Source organism: Eubalaena glacialis, chromosome 11, assembly GCF_028564815.1.
Source record: "Eubalaena glacialis isolate mEubGla1 chromosome 11, mEubGla1.1.hap2.+ XY, whole genome shotgun sequence".
Lineage (NCBI taxonomy): Eukaryota > Metazoa > Chordata > Mammalia > Artiodactyla > Balaenidae > Eubalaena > Eubalaena glacialis.
This window is the reverse complement of record NC_083726.1, coordinates 112,385,385-112,400,525: the sequence shown is the minus strand read 5'-3', so window position 1 is coordinate 112,400,525 and position 15,141 is coordinate 112,385,385. Positions and strand designations below refer to the sequence as shown.

General features: G+C 52.6%; 1 protein-coding gene across 1 annotated transcript in view; it reads left to right on the top strand.

Moving 5' to 3' along the window:
• Positions 1-14,664, top strand: part of GALNT8 (polypeptide N-acetylgalactosaminyltransferase 8) — a 118,559-nt gene extending 103,895 nt beyond the window's left edge. Inside the window, 7 exon segments of the mRNA XM_061206694.1 lie at positions 5,281-5,401; positions 6,259-6,369; positions 8,863-8,924; positions 9,328-9,416; positions 9,641-9,761; positions 12,858-13,107; positions 14,453-14,664. Of these exon segments, the coding sequence (XP_061062677.1) occupies positions 5,281-5,401; positions 6,259-6,369; positions 8,863-8,924; positions 9,328-9,416; positions 9,641-9,761; positions 12,858-13,107; positions 14,453-14,664 (966 nt within the window).
• Positions 14,665-15,141: the final 477 nt, after the last annotated feature.

Genomic DNA, 15,141 nt, shown 5'->3' with positions numbered 1-15,141 from the left:
TGTCCACATGCTCTTTTTTTTTAACTTTTTATTTTATATTGGAGTATAGTTGAATAACAATGTTGTGATAGTTTCAGGTGTACAGCAAAGTGATTCAGTTTTACATTTTCCCATTTAGGTTGTTACGTAATATTGAGCAGAGTTCCTCGTGCTACGCTATATAGTAGGTCCTTATTGGTTATCCATTTTAAATATAGCAATGTGTACGTGTCGATCCCAAACTCCCTACCTATCCCTCCCTCCGACCCTTCCACCCCTGGTAACCATAAGTTCGCTCTCTAAGTCTGTGAGTCTATTTCTGTTTTGTAAATAAGTTCATTTGTATCATTTCTTTTTAGATTCTGCACATAAGAAATATACGATAGTTTTCTTTCTCTGTCTGACTTACTTTACTCAATATGACAATCTCTAGGTCCATCCATGTTGCTGCAAATGGCATTATTTCATTCTTTTTCATGGCTGAGTAATATTCCATTGTATATATGTACCCCATCTTCTTTATCCATTCCTCTGTCGATGGGCATTTAGGTTGCTTCCATGTCTTGGCCGCACGCTGTTAAAGATAATGGCAAACCCTAAGACTTGGGAGAGACCGACACTCTCCCTGTGGGTGTCTGGAGCCTGATGTAGCCCTCACCTTGCTGCATGCTGCCTCTCCATCTCTCAGGGGTTGCACAGGGTTTGGTGACGTACCCCAGAGGAGCAGCAACTTCGATCAAGCTCAAGGTTTCAAGGGATGCCAAATTCCACATCACTCACAGGAATGCCAGAATGGCTGGGAAACAGCTGTTGAGTCTAGACCAGCCAGTGTAGACACGAGACAAGACCAGCCAGTGTAGACACGAGACTGAGATGGTCAGTGGTTCACACTGGATCCAGCAAGAGGCAGGATCTTCCAGATCCTGGTCCTCACCTTCCCCTGCACGTGGGGCATGGCCCAAGCTCTGGGAAGTGCAGCCCATTTGAAGATGTGACTCCCCCAATAGCAATTGCCAAGAGCTGATTTTGGGGGCAAAGGAAAGGGTGTTTTAAAAATATACACATGAGGATTCTCAAATTTCGTTGTTCAACTGTAATATATTGCAGATGTAAAAAATTTAAGACTCCCTCTGACTATTTTAGCTTGTGTCTGAAGAGGAGTTAATTTAAAGGAGACAACCTGGAAGTCTTATTCTTTAGAAGGAACTTTAAAGAATGTTTGTTTTATCATACGATTCCGAATAAGTAGGGAAAAATGGATGAATTCAAACTTGCTTTACTCAGCAAAGGGTTAAATTAATACTGGATTACTAGGTAGTCCTTAATTGCACAGGAAGTATAAACAAGTGGTGCTCAAAATTAGGTGTTCAAATTTAGATCCCCCGATGCCCTATCTTATGTTGGATTTGTTATTTTGTGCATTAGCTGACAAATGGTCGTTCTCATGGTGGCCCTGTCAGCCGGCCCATGTCACCATCTTTTCTGTATAGTTATGCATGTGCAATAATTTAGCTACTTTGTTGCATTTTTTTGCCCTTGTTTTATAAAAATGAGGGGAACACAGAGAAATTGACAGCACCAAGCAAAGATGTTAGCAGAGCTGAGAGGAGATAAAAATCGTTAGGTTTGCCGAAAGTGCTGAATCTTTAGCTTCAATCAGTTGTTCACTGGGATTCAGCCAATTGAATGTGTGTTGAATTATGAAGGAAGGTAACATATTGAAGGATCATGTGTGACGTGCTGGAAATAGATATGGATGTTATATCTACAAGGCAAAGCGTAAGGAAGGATTTCATCATACCTTAGTGCTCCAGCATAGAAACCCCATACAACATACAATCTTTTGCAGAGTTTACATAAATACACATTTCCAGAAATTATATGTGAAGATGGGAACCACAGGTTTATAGAGGAGTGAGTGGCAGGGCTTTACAGAAAAGCATGCAGGACTTCCCTGGTGGCGCAGTGGTTAAGAATCTGCCTGCCAATGCAGGGGACATGGGTTCAAGCCCTGGTCTGGGAACATCCCACATGCCGTGGAGCAACTAAGCCCATGTGCCACAACTACTGAGCCTGTGCTCTAGAGCCCACGAGCCACAGCTACTGAGCCCACGTGCCACAATTACTGAAGCCCGCGCATCTAGAGCCTGTGCTCCGCAACAAGAGAAGCCACCGCAATAAGCCCGCGCACTGCAACGAAGAGTAGCCCCCCCTCGCCGCAACTAGAGAAAGCTCGCGAGCAGCAACGAAGACCCAACACAGCCAAAATTTAAAATATAAATAACTAAATAAATTTATTTTTAAAAAAAGCGTGCAGTCTCCAAGTCCTAAGAGTTTTAGGGCAGAGGTGAGAAAGATTAATAAATGTTATTCAAACCCAAGCAATACATATTGGCTGTTGCAGTAGTAAAAGGTAGTGTTTTAACAAATTATTGATAAGTATTTATTGAGCTCCTATTGTGTGCTAGGTAATGGCGATAGAATGATAAATGGAACAAATGATTTCCTCCTTTAACAGAACTGATGACGACGACGATGATGATGATTTGGTGTGTGTGTTAGTGCTGATGTTCATCCAGTAAATCCCAGTACAAAACTGCAACTGTGACAAGCGTTACAAAGTACAGACATTCACGTACCAGTTCTATAAGAGCCTGAAATGGGAGGATTTGACTTAGTGATATGTGAATTATATGAAGAAGGTTAGATAGGCAAAGGTTCCAGACACGTCATTCCAGGCAGAGTGAACAGTATGTCCAAAAGCCCTGTAGTGGGATTAACGTGGTGAGTACAAGAGACGGGGTTGCCAAGGGAACAAAGGAAAGGGCATGCATGGAGCAAGGCAGTCTCACCACAAGGCATTGGGTTGGATGGATGCAGGTGGACCCGTTACAAAACTTTTGCCACCATCCAGGTGAAAGATGGCACTAGAGTGATAGTGATGGAGATAGAAAGAAGTGATTGGATTTGACAGCGATGGAGGAGGTGGGAGCTTCCGGCCTTGGGGATGGATCGGAGGAGGTGGGTTAGAGAGAGAGAGGTGGATGAGAGGAAGGAGATGATGTCTAGGATTAATATCACAAAAAATAGGAAATCTAGCCCTCACTTCTTTGGCATTGGAATGAAATATGATTGGGGTGGGGGAGGTGAAAAACAGTATATTTAGGAATCATTTTAATTTTTGTTAAAGTCATACATGCCCACGATTTGAAAAGCCCAATAATACTGTAAGGCTTCTAAGGAAACCCAGCAGGCCTTGCTTCCCTCCTCACCGGGAATTCAAGTCCTTAGATAAGGCAACCGCTTTCAATTATTTGAACAGTTTCCGGTACTTTCCTTCGTTTTTCTCTGTAAATGCTTATGTTGCTATTTCTTGAATTTTTTTTCATTTACCAAATATTTATAAAGTGCCTACTTTGTGCCAGTCACTGAGCATGGGAATATTAGGGAGCAAATCGTGGGTACACGTCGTGAACAAAATCTGCTCTCACAGAGCTCTCACTCCAGTGGGGAGGATACGTAAACACTGAAATAAAACATTGCTGTCAGCCTCTCATTATATAGAGACAGTGCTCTATAGGGATGGTTATATGTAATATGGAGAAGAATAATCACCCGTGAGAGTGATGCGGGCCATGCTGGGAAGAAACGCAGTGTTCACTAAGGGAGCGGGGGCAGGGATGACCCGACTGAGAAGTGGCATCTGAGCAACGACCCAAAGGATGGGAAGGAGAGTCCCGTGGATGTGTGGGGAGGTGGCATTCCAGGCCAAGCAACAGCAAGTGCAAAGGCCCTGAGGTGGGAGGACAGAGGGTGTAACTGAGAACCAGAACAGCAGAGGGGCCCTTGCTGCTGGAGCACAGTGAGTGGGGGAGGGTGATGGGGATGAGGTTAGCTTGGTAGGGTGGGGAAGCACGATGGGTAGGGCCTCATGGGCTGCTGTAACAACCTTGACTTCTACTCGGTGTGATGGGACAGCACCTCTTGTCTTGAGAGGAAACCGTTTGCCCACTTTCTGACATAATTTTTGGTTAAGTCAGTGTTCAGTATTTACACATTATCACTATCAAATATTATTTTCTGCATTGTCAGCATCATTTTTTTGGATTCCACATGTAGGTGATGTTACATGATACTTGTTTTTCTCTGTCTGACTTACTTCACTCAGTATGATAATCTCTAGGTCCATCCACGTTGCTGCAAATGACATGATTTCATTCTTTTTCATGGCTGAGTAGTATTCCATTGTATCTATGTACCACATCTTCTTTATCCATTCATCTCTTGATGGACACTTAGGTTGCTTCCATGTCTTGGCTCTTAGTGCAGCAATGAACGTGGGGGCACATGTGTCCTTTCAAATTAGATAAACTTCCCCTCTTTTGACTGAGTGGCAGAGGGATAGGTGTTTGGCTTTGTGGAGGTGGGGTGGAGACCTGGAAGAGCATGTCCAAGGCAACCCTGGCCTGTTCTTGAAGGGCTTTGTGGGAGTTACAGCGACACACTTTCACACCCGGCGGCTGAGTTGGGGCTTGGCTTTCTCAGCCCAGGGCACGGTAGAGGCAGACCTTGAATACAGAGCACTGGGCCCCAAATCTCACATACTTTCCAGTAGAAAACACTGACGTCTGATATCACGTGGGACTGACTGTAAGGGCAGCAGGAAATCAGGGAAGAGAGAGCTCAGTCGTGTTTGTGTGGCCAGAGGGGCTCACGGCGGAGCTGAGGCTCGGCTGGGCTGGGAGGGATGGGGGACGGAGGAAAGTGGGAGGGGGAGGCAGGAGGTTCCAGTGGGTGGCGGAGGGGAGAGCCAGGCTGTAGCAAGGACTCTTTCACGGAGGAAGCATACGCCTGATGGATCTGAGGGTCAAGATGGGCCCTGGGACCCAGCAGGACAGTGCAGGTGTCAGAGAGAAGGGAGCCCAGCTAGTAAGTTGTATGAAGCGTCACCTTCCTGGGCCTGGAAGTCGAGCGGATTGCTTGGACTTAATTTTGGGGGACTGAGAGGCCATTAAAGGTGGGGTGTTAATGACCACGGTATACAAAGGCAGCTTCTGCAGGAGCCGTTCAGGGCTCAGCAGTTGCTGATGGGTTGCAGGGACCCTTGGAGGGCCCGTGGGGTGGCAGGTACGGTTTGGGTAAGCCAGAGAGGCCAGGAATGGGGCCAGGTGGGGGACCACCATGCAAAGGAGCCAAGGAAAGAGGCTGGACGTCTGTCCCAGGTCTCTTGGAGCCACCCCTCATGCAGCCCAACCTCCCACCACTAACTCATCTCCTTTTCTTCTGATTCATCCTTGGCAGGAAGGAAGGGAAGAGGCTGGCACAGAGGTCCAGGCCAGGAGACCTACACCTCCACTTCTGATAGTGGCTGGACAAAGAGGGTCCGGACCCTCAACTTCTCCAGAAGACGAGACCCCCTCCGGTGGCCTCCCATGGGCCATGACCAGGCTGGAAAAAGCTGGGACCAGACCCACCGGCATTTAAAGATGGGGCCCAGGATATTGGGGTGAAGCTGGGGCGGGGAGGTGAGAGCCGGTGGTGTGGATTAAGGAGACCAGGTGTGGAGAGGTCAGGGGTCGAGCGATGAGGGCAAGAGCGCGGCTGTGCTGGAGGCCCGTCTAGGAAAAGGGTGGCCATGGAGGGCTACCAGTAAACCCACGCGGAGTCTCGGAGGCCGTGTGCTTTGCTGTGTGGAAACATCAACAGCTAAGTTAAGCAGACACGTCGTGTTAAGTCGTGACAAAGGCAGCTATCCAAGGTGCCAGGGCACCCAGCCAGCGTCCCAGGTGCCACCCGCAGATGGCATCAGAAATGGCGCTTGATTACCCTCTGCCGTGACCCCACCCTGGACAGGGGACGTCTTCCAAGGGGGCAGGATGTGTCACCCACGGTTGAGGAGTGGCCTGCCTCTCCTATAGACCTGCCTGCGGGCAGACGTCAAGGCCAGATGATGCCACGCGCAGGGTCTCCCAGGACAGCGGAGGCTTCTTTCTAGTGTGTAACCCACTCTGCCTCTGTCCTGTCCCCAGGGGAAGGAGAGCAGGTTCTACTTCCGGGAAGTCCCTCCTCCTCGCCTCCCTCCCTCCCTCCAGCATCCTTCCAGGGTGCTCTGGAAGGGGGCATTCCCACTAGTGGCCACTCATCCAAGTATCTTTTCCTCTCGGTGACAAAACACATGAGGCTGATTTTCTTGCCTTGAATTTACTTTCCTAATTAGGTGTTGCTGAGATTACCGTTTGCTTTAATGCCCGGACCCTCCCAGATCTGTGTGCTGGGCAGGGGGCTTCGTCACCAAACTGCAGAAGCCCCGGCGCGGGGACCATATCCTCAGCCAAGTGCCCACCCGATGTCTAGCAAAGCACCGGACGTGGACTTGTCACAAAGTGGCCGGTGAATGAGTGAGTGAGGATGTGATTGAATGAACGTTGGCTCTGGTTAATATATGCTGTTAACACACTCGCGTACAAGTCATCAAGCACTTACACGTTGTTTCCTATAAGTGAGGGTGGCAGTCAAGCATCGCTGCATCACACACACACACACTTTTCTCTCCCAGGCTTCTCCTCTTACCGAAGAAGTCTCACAACTCTGACATCTCCTGTGAAGGTCTGTTTCCCAAGCTGTGTCTGTGATCTGTTTGCTTCTTCATTCAACAAGTGTTCGTTGAATGCCGGCTGTGGGCCAAGGGACAAAATCAAGGACTCAGGCTCTTATGAAGCTTAGCTTCTGCTGGAGGAGATAGGCAATTGATAGAATAAGTAACTAAAATACACTCTATGCTAGGTGAGTACAAACTCCACCGAGGGACATCCAGAAAGGGGGCCGTGAAATACAGCAGGGGGTAGGGGGGTGTGGGGACCAGATTAAAGTAGGGGAGACAGGGGAAGGCTGACCTAGAAGGGAATGTCTGAGTAAAGAGCAGAGGTGGTCAAGGAGTGAGGGCGCCGTTCTAGGTGGAGGAACAGCAAGTGCAAAGGCCCTGAGGTGGGAGCCTTGCTGGCGTGTTCTAGGAACAGCAAGGGGGCCGGTGCGGCTGGAGGGCAGTGAGTCAGCAGGACGCGAGGTCAGGGTTAACTGGGTGCTGAGGGTGGGCTCTGCCCAGCCAGGGCCTTAGAGGCCCTGAAAGGGCTGTGCTTGTATGTGGAGTTGGGAAGGAAGCCATTCCTGCAGGGTTCTGAGCGGAGAAGGGACATGTCTGGACTTCAATTCTAACAGAATTTCCAGCTGGGAAGCGGGTGGGATAATCCCGGTGAGAGCGGCTGGTGGGCGGACCAGGCTGTCCGTGGTGGGGTTGGTGAGAAGTGGACAGAGTCTGCATAATTTTGAAAAGAGAGCCAATGGGAGGAATTGGGTGTGAGGTTAAGAGAAAGAGTGAAGGAGAGGATGACTCCCAGCTTGCGGGGGAGAAAGGGGAGACCCAGGAGCCGGACCACCCTCTGTGACTGTGCTGGAGACCCAGCGACCTGCTCCCGGAAGCTGGCCTGCGGGTGACCTCACCCACCAGACTCTGCCCCCAGGCACAGCTTGGCTTTGCCTCCCAGCCCCACTTCCTTCTCTCCAGGAGGCGGGGGGGTGGATGGCAGCAGGTGGGGTGGTGGGTGGGTAGTGTCAGCTGCTGCCGTCCCCGCCGTCTGTCTCCCTGACCACACGTCCAGGACGGGCTGCATCTGCGTTTCCATGATTTATTCTGAGTCTCGTGCACCTGGGAAGGTTGGGGACCTGGCTGGCCTTGGCCTTGGCAGGCAAGGTATTGTCACCTCCCGGGCAGCCACACCAGAGTGGGACGCAGGAGACCAGAATCACCTGAGGCCGAGACAATGGGGGAGGAAAAGCCGGGGTGCATGGGGCGCTCCAGTAGGAGAACCTGGAATCGGTCTGGGAGAAAAAGAAACATCACTGGGAGGCTGAGGACACCTCTCTCCTGGCTCCTGGAGGGGCCCACGGAAGCCTTGTCCAGAGTGGATGGATGGACGGCAGGAGGCCTGATGTCACAGGCCGCCCTCAGACTGTCCTGCTCTCTGCCACCGGTCTGCCTTTGGGAGGCACCGTTCCAGGAGTGACTCTTGTCTTTGTTTGGAGGTGAGGTATCAGAAAACTGATTCACCAGGCCACTCATGGGCGCCATGGGCTGGTGTCAGAGGACGTGGCTCCCTGAGGTCAGTTGCGCTGGCTCGTGGCCGGGGAGCCCACTGGGCCGCCCGAGGGGAGGTCTCAGGGCCACCCTCCAGCTCATGCGTGAGCAGCCGCAACACGGCGGAGCGGCAGGAGCTGTGGGCCGAGAGTCTGGAGACCCGGGGCCCCGTCCCGGCTCTGCCACTAAACTCACAGTCTGATGCACGTCGACACTTTGCATGTCTTTATCCCCTGGTCCTCCACCTCACCTGAGAAATGAAGAATTGGACCCAGTGGTCGCCAATGTCTCTTCCCACTTGGATAGACTTTAACTCCATCACTTGGATAACTGAGGGCAAATTGATTTCCGGACCCCTGATGGAAAACGCGAGCCCTCTCCTCTTGCCTGGGGAGATCCGTAATGATTCCATTCTTATCAAGCGTCTCTACCTGCAGGCAGGCAGTTATAATACCCAGGTGACTCGGGCTGTCACTCTTCCTGTATCTAGGCAAGAATGGCTTGTTGGTGGCTCGCCAAGGACACAGGGTTGTTCTGATTATACGAGTGAATACGTAAGTAGGTCCTGGCTGTCGTCAGCATGTGCGTGTTAGTGACAGTCACTGTCGTGACTATTATGGGCTGGGCCACGTAGACATCTTTTCCTGCTAAAGAGGAGGAGTTCCTCCATCTCGTTTCCTCAGGGCTCCACGTGCAAACCTACAGCCCTGATTGACCCCTTGGCACGGAGCCCTTGGCTCTGTGGGCCGCAGAAGGCATCCTCTGTCTCTCAGCTCAGCCTCAGAATACGACACCGGCGGCCGGCGGTGGAGAGGTGAGACGAGGTGCGTCAGACGGTCGCCGTGCTCTTCGTGGCAGTGCTTGGCGACTGTCAGGCTCCCTCCAGGTGTAGGTGGTATGAGCCATGCTGTGCTTCCTCCTGGGTGAGCAGTAGACTGTGGGGTCATTTGAGACTCAGAGCATCTCAGGGATGGGAGGTCACGTGGGAGGTCACAAGACCCAGAGAAGTGAAGGGGCTTTGTCCACGGTGAGGCAGTGAGTGGCTGGAAGAGGCGTCCTGGGTAGGAGGGTAGCGCTCGGGGCCCTTGGGCTTGTTGCTGATGCTGAGGCCTGCAGCCAGAGATCGCCAGTGCTTTTTCCCAAAACAAGACAAAACAACTTCCTCCAAAATCTATAAGAATCTGGGCCATGCTCATCAGCTCCATCCCTTCCCGCAGGTACCTGCTCCCTTTATGGTTCCCCAGCCACCTGCCATTGCCGACGGCGCCACTAGAGGGAGCCACCACGGCTCCTGTTTCTCCCACAGGTGGGCCGGGAAACGCTGGGGCTGCTACGGGAGCCGGGCACCTCCTGGTGGGAAGGGCTCTTCATCAGCCCTCGGTCACTCCACGGGGTCCCTGCGTGTCCAGCCACACGTGATGTGTGAGTCCGTTCAGGGCTGAGAGTCTGCTGGGGTCTCTACCCAGCAGTCCTGATGTAGCTGGACGCCCAGTGAATGGGGGGTGACCTGCCCCTTGTCCATCTGTGCAGGAGCCCCAGGAGGTGCTGCTTAGAGATCCAGGGCAGATGTGGGGGCAGCCGAGGCTTCAAAGGCCCCCGGATCCCTGGCCCGAGAAGTCCAGTGGGCAACTTGAGGGGCCCCTGCCAGGGGGTATCCCCAACCTCTTGGAAGACGCAACAGAGCAACGGGAAGCAGCAGGAAACTGCCCTGGAAACTGCACTCAGAGGCCTGATATCCAGGGACTTCTGCCCAAGTTGCTGTCAGCGGTGGGAAATTATCCACAGGGGCCAGGGGATGATGTGGCAAAGAGATCAGGTGTCTTTTGGAAAAGTGATTTTCCAGTTCAAATACCACTCGGTCACAGAGATTTTCTGGAATCCCACCAGGCTAAGAGTCAGGCTGAATTATCCTGAACTGCTACCTGCTATTGGGCTTGGGGTCAGGAGGGGACAGATGGGTAGTGACCTTGTGCATAACCTTTTATCCTCCAGGGGGAGTCTTCCCCTCTGGGCCTCAGAGGTTTCCTCCTCTGTCAAGCAGGGGGTTTATATTTGGATGCTCTCCAAGGCCCCTCCTGCAAGGAAGAGTGATCTGTTCGGTTTGTCCTCCCGCACTGTGGCTCATCTGTCACCAACTCTGCTTCCGCAGTTTGAAGCATGTGGAAAGTCGTTGCCCCTCCCCACATAAGCAGCTTTTAAAAATACCAGTAAAAATAAGATGAGATTGACATCTTAGGACCAGTCAACTCATCAAAATGATTCTGAGCCCTCTGTGCTGAAGTGTCAACAGTAATTGATCATTTCCCAGCAGTAGGCTGGGAAAGCTCAAAAGCGGGCTTAAAGTTTACATTTTCTATGTCAGCAATCACTTGCCTGCTGTCTGGCTTCATTTTTGGTCCTGCTGACTTCTGATGGGCTGGGGCCAGCTCGTCGGGGCTCTGTGATGTTGCCTCACATCTTGGTGGCAGGGGTCCTCATTACTCTGAATTTCCAAGCACAGCTTAGTCTCTCAAAGATGCTTCAGTGACTAAAACTCCATTCCAAACCTGGTTTTGGTGGAAAAGAAAGTCGATGACGATGGGAGGGGTTGGAGGGGTTTCCTGAGAGGCAAAGAGAAGGGTTTCCTTCCAATCAATACATTATTCCAGTCAATACATTATTGATTGCAATAACGAAGATGTGTTTTTCAGTTTTCTTTCTGTCTAGTGCCTTAATAGTCAAGAAAGGCTGTGGACATTAATGGGAGCAGGATACTGGGGCATGCATGGTCCAGGGCAGGACTTCTCATCCTTCATTGTGGAGCCAGATCACCTGGAGACCTTGTTAAAATGCAGATTCCTGGGCTCCAACCCCCAGGGATATTGATTCAGTAGGTCTGAGAAGGAGCCCAGGAACGTGCATTTCTATCAAGCTCCGGGTAATACCGAGGCTGCAGGTCAGGACACTAGGCTGTGGATGGCACTGGCCTAGGACACAATGACGTGCCATCTACACCCAGGGCGGTGAGCCCTGTGCAGATACGAACCAGGGATTGTCGAGCTCACAGGGAACATGGGGAACAGTTCACTGCAATGGATGCGAACACAGCTAAATCGCCAAGGAAACAGACGGTCCCCCCCTCCCACTGTTATTCACAAGGCTGTGGTGGTGACTAAACTCTTGGCTAATTACCACGCTGGCGGGAAGCATCCCAGGTTAGTGCTCTGAGCTTCTGGCCACTTCTGGCCACCAGGTGGGGCAGGATGATTTCTTCCCAGGCCCGAGGAGCTGGAAGAGGAAAAGTACTGAGGAGATGGTAGCAGAGCCTTTCAGAAAACGCTGCAATCTCTGTGTGCACCAACACCATCCAGAACTAGGGTTTGGCGGGGAAGGGATGCTGTTGGTTTTTCAAGCTGTTTGCTTTTCTTCCTGTTGTCCCAAAGTGCATCCTCGTTCACCCCCTTGTGCAGTAGGTGACTGTGGCTTGAGGTGAAAGGGAGATCGCTCTCCCTGTACCGAAGATGGAGCAAGAGGAGGAGGGAGAGAAAGGAGCTTGTGTGAGGTGCCAGTGAGCAGCGCTGGGCTGGCCCAGGTGGGTTGGGGGGCTGCTGGTCTGCCCCGAGGTCTCTGCCGACCCCAAGGTCATGGTCCTGATCAGGCTGTGCTCTTGGGGTGGGGAAGGTGAAGCAGTTTTTTAGGGAGAAAAAGTCAGGCAATCCTCGGACTAAGATGAAATGACCCAGAGGGTATTAGTTGCCCTGCGCTTGCAAAGAAGCACGGTCCGGGAGTTATCGAGCGCCCCCTTTGTGCACTGTTAGCCAGTCTCATCTGGGCATGTACATCTGAGCATCATGCAGGCAGCCAAGCCGACACAGTGCCTGCTGGCCAGGCTGGTCCCCTAGGGTTCCCAGAGCATCCTGCCTCTTCCTCCTTCACGAAGCCTCTTCCCAGCGTGCATGAGCTTTGGAAATACCTTCACCTCCCCAAATTATTTGGGAGCGATTTACATTTCAGCCTCCGAGACTCCCCTTTTCCCTTTCTTGGCATGAAAACACCTAGTAGTTTTGGAGAAAAGGTATGGGTCCAGAAAACAGTGGTACATGGGTGGGCTGGGTGTGTATTTTGAGCCCTAACTCATTGGAGGTGTCTGTGCGTGTGAGTGTGCCCTTGGTGTGCAGGCGGGCTTACAGCCTCCAGGGCAAAGTATGGTAACAAAACATCAGCTGTTAACACTTTATTTGGCAACATGGTGCGTATTTGCTGGAAGCACCCACACCTCTCCTAGGGGGTCCTCCCGCTCGCCCCCAGCAGTCCTCTGCTTAGCTTGTTACATTTGTCCGTCCCTGTGACCAACACATGCAGATCACTTGTTCAGAGAGAGCCCCTGTTACAACTAAATGGGGGGACCAGAAGCCTCTCGTCTCACGCTGTGGCCTGAAATTTTCTCCAGCTCACTGTGATAGCATTTTGGCCTTAGCAGACGAGCAGACTTCTTCTTTTACAGATATAAACAAAGAGGTGTGTGTGTGTTTAGATTGCAAGCTCCCACCTCAACCCACCCCTTAAAGCATCTTTACGAGTGAGCACAGCTGCATCCCCACACTGTCCCCTCACTCCTTAGACAGCTCTCTTTACCGTCAGCCACCCAGAGGATCTTAAGCGAAAGACCATGGGGGTTCCCCTTCCCCTGCGCGGACGTCTGGGTATAAATTCTGACTTTCCTGGAGACAGTTTCCCACAGGGCTTCTTTGTCCCTTGTTGACTGCAGAGGATGTTGCTCTACGAGGCGGATCATCGGCGTCACCCCTACTGCAGCTGTTCCGATGGCAGGAACTCTCAGCCTCGGATCCTAAGGCGACCTATAGCTGCCCCTGAACGTGCGTCTTTGGGGACGCTGCAGGGCCTGCCCCCAGGTCCCCTCTGCCACCTGCCCGGCTCCACTGGGGCTCCACTGGGGCTCCCTGCTGCCTCCAGTTCAGCCTGGCCGCTGGGACCAAGAACGGGTCCAACGGCCAGCGGTCAGGGAGCGGCGAGCGACATCCTCCGAAGACTGGGTTTCTGATGGCTGTCCTTGAAGGCCCCCAACCCCCCTCCCCTCGCTCTGTGCCTCCCCAGTGCTGTAACTGACCCGGAACATCAGAGGCAGGAAACTCACTGCTCCAGTTGAATTTTGCTGCAGTTTCTTTTTTTTTTTCCTCCCTTAGATGCTGAGAGCTATTTTTAGCCACAGATTTTTTTTTTTTTTTTTTTTGCAGGGGATCCACAGTCTATTTTTAAAGCCCTTACGGAGGCCATATCAACCAGTGACCCCCAAAGGGATTTTGGAGTTAGGTGGGAGAGGCCAGGGCAGTGGGTGGTGGGGGAACTTCCTGAAGATGAGAGGGTTGTCCTAGGGAGGCCTGGCAGAGGCTGGACCCCAGCCGGGGGCGGGGGGCCGTCCACGCAGACCCACCCTGCTCTTCCCCCCAATCGCTCAGCTTCAGAGACAGGGCAGCGGGCTCTGGCAGCCCAGCAGCTGCGATGACATTGCCTCCAAATGTGGCCGCTGGTTTAATTTACTGCATTTTCCTCTCCTTTCCCTGAATTTCTACACACACATCTCTCCCCATCGCTCCCTTCCATGGTCCCACCTGCTAGGAGTGAGCTGGGTTGTGGAAGGCTTTGGACAATGGGTTGGGTAGGAAGCCGGCCCTGGGTGAGGAGAGGGGCCAGGGGTCGCCCAGACGGTGGCCGGGGATGGAGAAGCAGCTGGGCAAGGATCTGGTGGCCTCAGGCTCCACAGGAGGGGCAGGAGGAGGAGGAACCGAGGACCCAGGGCAGGGTGGCTTCTAGGAAAGCCCAGGTTCTGTTCAGAGCCGCCTGGACAGAGGCGTTAATGGGGCAGGGGTGCTGTGGCGTCTGGAAGACCCTGCCCTCCCACGCCCATTCCCGGCACTTAACCTCTCCTGCCAAGGCCTGTGGGAGTGGATGGAACAGGTGAGGAGAGGAGCCGGGGTGGAAAATTCCAGACAGAGTTGGTGAAAGTGCTCCCCAGCTGGACCCAAGCCTCCTTTCTCTCTGCTCTGCATTTAGGGAAGGACGGAGGACGGCCTCGCAGGAGGTCCCGAGCTTTCCCCGCCCCTCCTTTCTCTCTCCTCCTGGAACTGAGTCCACAGGCTGCTCTGGAAACAACTGGGGTGCTTGGTGCCCCCTCTTCCAAGAGGTGAGGAGGAGGAGACAGGGAAGGCGGGGGGGTCCTTACTTCCACCTGGTTAGCTGATGATTGCACGGCCGGTGGGCCAAGAGCGGCTGGGGGTGCTGCTGTGGGCCCACCTGGGGTTGGCAGGACCCCTGGGTAAGGCAGCCCTCCTTGGGCTCTGCCAGGACTGCGGACCATCCAGGTCAGCCGGGCATCCCTGCCTCAGGAGGGCAAGGGACCGCGCGCCCTTAAAGAGACCCCACGCTCCGTAGCCTCCCCACTACGACCTGCCCAGAGTCAGGCCAATGTCACCGTGCCCGCCTCGCCTGTTCCACCTCGCCTGTTCCTGGGAGCCCCGGGACCCCCTCTTCCTGGATTCTCCTCTCCATCGCTCTGACTTCATCAGTGGGTCTCCCCTGCCCCTCCATGTAAGATTGCCATCCTCTCCCAGCACCCGAGTGCCCCTCCTTGCTGAGCTTCTAGTTTCTCACCATCTGACACATCATGCACCTTCCTACCTCTTGTTCATTATGTGACTCCTTTAACGTAAGTCCCATCAGGACAGGGATTTCCTTTCCTCCGTTCACAGCAAATCCCTCAATGCTTAGAGCAGCACTGAATGTATATTTGCCAAATGAATTAATAAAAGAAGCAAAACATGCCATGGCAGAGGCATCCCTGGGGAGGCTTTCTTTTTGACCCCCACCAACAGAGCATTCAGGGAGGTGACAAAATAGGGATACCTCCCCTCCCAACACACACAGAGGAGATCAGTTTTGGCCCCAGAATAACAATCTATTCAGAAGCTTAGCAGGAAGGGGCTGAAGAGATCATCAGACCTAAGCTCCACATTAGTGCAGAAAAGGGAGCTGAA